The sequence below is a fragment of the Vigna radiata genome, chromosome 9, assembly GCF_000741045.1.
Source record: "Vigna radiata var. radiata cultivar VC1973A chromosome 9, Vradiata_ver6, whole genome shotgun sequence".
NCBI lineage: Eukaryota > Viridiplantae > Streptophyta > Magnoliopsida > Fabales > Fabaceae > Vigna > Vigna radiata.
Window position 1 is genome coordinate 2430946 of NC_028359.1, and position 6745 is coordinate 2437690.

A 6745-nucleotide genomic window follows, 5' to 3' on the forward strand; every position below is an offset into this window, starting at 1 on the left:
CTATTTTCATCTCAACCTTAGTTATGTTCAAATACATGAAGGGGAAAAGCTCGAAAAGAATGACTCGATCAGAAGAATGGCTCGATGAAAAGAATGACCAAAGAAAAATTTGTGATTGAGAGGGAAGAACAAAGAGCTGAGAGAGAAGAAAGAGCTTTAAAACTTTCGTGAGATTGATTTTCCGTCTATAAAATTTTCTCTTTGGGTTTAATTTTTTAATTTTTTTTATTATTTTTTTTAATATCCGTATGTAATATCCGTATATAAGAAAAATTTACTTATATACAGATATTACATACGGATTTATCCTTAGTAAAACTCCCGCCAAATGGTGCCACCATTACATACAAATTTTATATACAGAAAATTCGTATGTAATAATTTACAGGTAAATAGTTTTTTTCTTGTAGTAATAGGTATTTATGTTATTAATACAAAGTGTTTACTAATTTTGTGAATTAACTCTAATAATTGATATGTATTACATGTTAGTAAGAAAAACATAACTAACATGGTTTCTTCGTACTATAGGAGCTCAAATAATTAAAATAAGAGTTTTGGAAGTTGATATAGGAAATGAATTGAATGTGAAAGATATTTTAAAAACAAACATAAACATAGAAAAGGTTTTTTTTTTTTTTGTTATAGAGGAAATAGAAATTCTATTATAGAACTTCATAATGCTTAAGTTTTGAGATATTACACAGAAGTCATAAGTGGAGCACGTTTTATGCTAAATTTTGTGTAGAAAAAAAAAAGTCAAATTGAAGTGCTTAGTTATATGATGAAAGTATGAGTGAAATTAATAGGTTTTACTAAACAAACTTATTGCATTGCTAGGTCAACGGATATTGGAGACAATAATGAAAGCCATTACACAGAATTTTGTTAGTGTTAATGCAAACACTCTTTCTTTTACTTGGAATTCATGCTAGGTTTTCCATTACCAATTTAAGAGAATTTTTTTTATTATATTTGAATTTTTTTACAAGATAAATTGAAAAAAAAAACAATAGATTTTCTATTAGTACATAAACTAAAGGGAAAATATTTTTCCATTTTTTTTTTGAAGAATCTTGTTCAAAATAACCTATTTTCAAATTAATTTTGAAAAGAAAAAGAAATTCAGTAATTTAAAATGGTTTGTCGTATATGAAAGATTGCTTTATTGTTTTTAAATGAATATGTTGTTTTATGAACAAATATAAAAACAAATTAAACAAGGGGAACAAAACAAATGTATTAAATGGTAAAAAAAGGTCATAATTTCTTTCACAAAAATTATTCTATATTTTAAATTTCATATACCATAAAATAAATTTCTATTTTTACTTGTATATATTATAATGGTTAAATATATTTTTTGTTTTAAAATTATTATGAAAAATTGTGTTTAGTTTACAAACTAAATTTGAGGGCAAACATAATAATTTAATCACTGTAATTAAGGTTTTTAAAATTTTCAGAATAAGAAGCTAATCTTGGGTCCAAGATTTTAACTATATATATTCAAAACTCTTTACTCTTGTATTTTGTGCAAACTAAACCCAAAGAATATGAGTATGTTCATTGCAAAATTGAAAAACAGTGATTATCATGAATGGAAACAATTGGAGGAACATTACATACGATCTTGTACGACATGTTCATTAATGTTATACCACCCACCTTCCCCATATACCATGTAATAATAGTGCATAGTGTTAATTAGGTTACAATTAGAGACCTATTGTCATCAAACATGAAAGAATATGCATGTGGGTATGGACTGAACTGTTTTATAAATCATGTATATGTTCTATTTCACTTTTCTTTTTTTCTATTTCTATCTTGTCGCTTTTGGATAATTAACAGGTATTATATCATAGTCAAACAAAAGAATTAAAAAAAAAAGTAAGAAGAAACCATATCATGATATATATTTCAAATTGTTTTTGTTTAGAGGGATAAAATAGGTTAAGAAGTAATTTACAAAATTTGGTTTTATTTTTAGTCGATGTGAAACTTCTAACATATGTCTTCACATTGAAGTATATAATAGCGGCTCGATAAAAAATAAAATGATATACTCAACAAATTTCGCTATGATAGACTTTAACATGATTTTAATACATGTTAAGAAGTGAACTTTAAACATAATTCAATCTCACAAAACTGATTTGTAAAATGGAATTTGAACTAAATTATATATTTTAAATTGATGGTATTTTTAGTTGAAGTGGAACTTCCAACCTAAAACACACATGCTTGCAAATAACAATAATAGTGAAATAATGAATTGATTATCATGTGGGAAAATTGGCTGAAAGCAATAAAGAATTAGTTAGAAAAAGTAATAAATTGGTGAAAAAGTCAAGTTTCACCAAGAATGAACTATTGTTTCACTCAAACAACTCATTCCTACTACTAGAAAATCCAACTCATACATGATTTAAACATCCTTCGTTGGCAAGAATGGAATTAATTGGAAGTGATTACTCATCAACTCCACAATGAATTTCTCATAAACGATTAACAGTAATGTGCATGATAGTGGTGGAATCTGGAATTTGTTTTATATATATATATATATATATATGATACGAAAATTGTGTGGTAATTCGAAAATGATTTTTTAAGAAGAGAAAGTACTTGTTGATACGTACAATAGGTAAATTATTAATTTGTTAGAGATGAAACGTGAGAGTTGAGACTCGTGTATCATCATAACATCCCATGATTGTTACAAGGGTTTGTATAATTATAGATGACACTTGGTGGATGTGTTATTATATTATACCATCCTAGCTGGTAAGTTTCATTATGAAATATTTTCTTGAAACCGAAGGAAAGAGAACAAAAAAACAATAGTATAACATCTCGACATTAACACACGATGTTTTATTTGTTTTGGTCCCTTTTTCAACCTTATCAACTTAATTAACCCTACTTTTCATCTCTTTCTTTTGCCTAATCTTAATTAATGAATTAATTAAAAGATAAAATCTCTTGTGCCTTTGTTTGAAAATTGCTTTCATCTCTTTCTCTTCATAAAGTTTAGGAGCCACGAGAACAATGATTGTGCAAATAAGCACACAATGTTCCCACTAACTATCTCTTTCTCTCTCTCTTCTCTTCTTGTTCTGCCCCTACAAAAACAATAACACAAACCATAGACACGTAGGTGAAGAAAGTTTGACAATTGAAAGGACTAAACGATTATTTATTTTATTTTTTTTATGTTTATATTTCTTTTGCATTGTCAATCAACTCAGCTTCCATAAATGACAGGGGCAACCATAGATTGCTATTGATCTTGCTTTTGTAATTCAGGCATAGACCTTATGCTATTTATTAATGCCTACAAAATGCATCTTACCAAATTTTCTTCCATACACTATGAAAAAATATCACAATGTCATTTTTTTCTTATTTCATTTTCTAATAATGTGAAATTAGCATTCTTTTTTCTCTTTTTCATAAGAAGAGAAAAAAAAAGGTAAATTTTTAAACCTTATTTCTGTAGTGTTGTCAAAAGCAGTTTTCTGAAAGTGTTTATGTAATCTGATTTGTCTGAGGATGAAAAAATGTTTGTGAACATTTACTCATGAAGGTTAAAACTATGTACTTGACAGCAGGAACATATTGAAGATGTTGTTTTGAGAGTAGAATGCAGATCATTAAAATAGGCAAAAGGAGAAGAACTTTAATTTGAAGAAGTCACGGGCATTAATAGAATCCACAAAAATAAATGAACACTTAAAGCCCAAAGTTCAGTTGAGTAGCCGCATTAATTGACTGTGCAAACAGAACCATAATACAGTATAATACCTTATGTTGGAAGTGCTGCACACATTCCCTCTTCTAATCAACACAAAAACACCACCCTTTTAATCATAAAACCAACCAATTAAAGAAGGTAATAATAATAATCTGTAATAAAAATTACTGATTGAAACACAAATAGCATTTTTTGAAAAGTCTAAATTTACTGTCTTTCTTTCTTTTAAGAACTTATCTGTAATGTATCAGACATATATACAATCACATTTCTTTCTACATAGAATGAAGAAACTGCATATCCACATCAAAACTAAGACAGATACTGATGAATTTCTCAAGCAAGAGTGGAATCTTCTTTGCTGTATCAATATATGCTCTTCATGGTCCTACGAAACTATACATTTCTTTTTTTTTTTGTTATATAAAGAAAAAGTAAGGATCTAATGTCAATTCATGGGGTGAAGGGAAAAAAATAAAAAATGAAAACTGAGGAAGAGAGGTGAATTGAATAATCAGTGAAATTCCACATCATTATTGACAGGCTGGCCAGCTATACTCCTTCCCCAAACCTTATAAGAGCATCGAAAAGAAACCATTCTCCAAAACTCTCTCTTTCTCTCTCAATCATCCTTTGTTTTCTCTTCTCCTCTGAGGCGTGGAATTTGGCTTTCATTACTGTCTCTCTCAAAACCATCAAGCACTCATCAATACTCATGTCTCATTTCTTTCTTCCTCTTTCCTCTTATGTCCTCCCACAGTGATTTCCAAACACACCACTCTCACACTCTTTTTTTTGGAAACACAGCCATGGCCTTGTCCTTTCTCACAATCATTTCTTTCTCCTCATAATTTCTCTCTACTACAGCTTTTCACAGTGCCACTATTTCAAGCAGACAACAAAGCCCAAGTAATTGATACCCTCCAAAATCCCCTGTTCCACCCCTCTCTGTTTTTCTCCCCTGTTCTCTATAAAAAAAACACAATGGACAGGTGGGACAATAAACCATCAAGAAAACAGCACCGCACACAAAACCCTTCTTTCTCTTCCACTCTACTTGACGTTATCTACCGTTCAATCGACGAAGATCAAACCGAGGAAAAGGAAGAGGAGCGGCTCATCTTTTACAGAGAAACCATGAGGAAGCAGAAACAGAGCAATTGTTTCAGAGAGGACAAACCTGAAGCTGAGAAACTCAACTCTCGCAGGGCCAGGAAGGTGGAGAATTGGATGGATAAGAGAACCTCAGAGAAAGTTCTAATGGGGAGAAACTCGTTGACGGAATTTGAAAGAAGAACGCGAAGCAATTCAATTTCAAACACTCTCTCCATGTATTCAAGTTCAACCTCTTCCTCTGAGTCAAGCTCTGTTGGAGGCTTCTCTTCTTCGGAGTCAGAGTCCTTCTATGGAGTGCAGAGGCCAAAGCCAATCAAAACCAGTGTTTCTGATAAAACCAAAACCAACTTTGATGCGGCACTTCACAATCACAGCTTCCGGAGCCACTCTTCTCAAACCCAAAAGCCAAAGCACGAGAATGGTTTCGGCAAAACCAAGTCCAAAGCCTTGAAAATCCTTTATGGTGAGTTGAAGAAAGCAAAACAACCCATTTCACCGGGTGCAAGACTTGCTAGCTTTCTCAATTCCCTCTTCACTTCAAGTGGAAATGCCAAAAAAGCAAAGGTTTCAACAACGACGACGCCATCTACTTGTCGTCTTCCGGTTCCAACAAATCGTACTGCTGATACAAAACCAGCAGCACAACAGCCAGGTTCTACATGTTCATCAGCATCTTCTTTTTCAAGGTCTTGTTTGAGCAAAACCCCTTCTTCAAGATCAGGCGCCAAAAGGTCTGTGAGGTTTTGCCCTGTGAGTGTTGTAGTAGATGAAGATTGTAGGCCCTGTGGGCACAAGAATGTTTACGAGGGTGAAGAAGATTTGGCGGATTCCAATGGAAAGAACAGAAGCGAGGAACTGAGACTGCATGTTATGCAGGAGAGTCGCAGGGTGGAGGAGTTAGCAAGAGACTTGCTGAAGAATTATCAGAAAAAGAACGAAGTGGAGTTTGATGCTGTTATGCATTACGAAGATGAAGAAGAAGAAGAAGATGACGATGATGTAGCCAGTTGTTCAAGTTCTGATCTTTTTGAGTTAGATAATCTATCAGCAATTGGGATTGAGAGGTATAGGGAAGAGTTACCTGTGTATGAAACTACCCATTTCAATACCAATAGAGCCATTGCCAATGGCTTCATTCTGTAATTTTGAAGGGGCAAAAAAAAAAAAAAAAAAAGTGGGGTTACTTTTTAATTAGAATTAAATGGTGTGGGGGTTTACATCAGATAATAAGATTTCTCCTTTTTATTTTGGCTTATTGGTTCTTTAAAATCTAGTTCTCTTGTCTTTCTTAATAATGTTTTGTTGTTCATGGTTTTGTGTTTGGTTTTAAGGTTAAAATGTTAACCTCATGCAATATCATTGAACATTATGAGGGAAAAGGGGTGAAAAAGCAGTTAAAGAAGGGGAAGAATATGAAGATGAAGATGAAAGCAAAGGCAGAATTTCTACACTTATTCATGGCAAGAGAAAAAAGAGGGCTTTTGCTTTCTCTCTTATGTGTGGGGGCCCCTTTTGCTTGAAATTAACACTATCTTCTTCATGCATCTCATATGCGTGGGAGCAATAGTCAAAAAGTGCCTATGTTAATCTAATGGGGATATGAGATCCTTTAATTTTTTTTTATTTTATTTTAATTTTTCTTTTAAATTTTCAAAAGATTAATTTTCTTGGGTGGAAAATTCCAATGGAGGCATCGTTAATTTTAGAGGCAGCAAAAAAGAGGTCAAATGATGGGTTTAATGGAAAAAAAGGGTAGAGGTATAAGGCATGGTCTCCAAAGATGTGGACAAAAAATCTCTTCTTGGATTCTCTAAAACCTTCATGTCAATTTGGTTGGCTTCTAAGCCAAGAGCTTCTCTCTGAATTATT

The 6745-nt window shown here is 32.1% G+C and overlaps 1 protein-coding gene across 1 annotated transcript; it reads left to right on the forward strand.

Annotated features, from left to right (window-relative positions):
• Positions 1–4141: 4141 nt before the first annotated feature.
• Positions 4142–6131, forward strand: LOC106773624 (protein BIG GRAIN 1-like B). The gene has a single exon (XM_014660346.2). The coding sequence runs from the start codon at positions 4745–4747 to the stop codon at positions 6017–6019; it is 1275 nt and encodes a 424-aa protein (XP_014515832.1). The 5' UTR covers positions 4142–4744; the 3' UTR covers positions 6020–6131.
• The last annotated feature ends 614 nt before the right edge of the window (positions 6132–6745 follow it).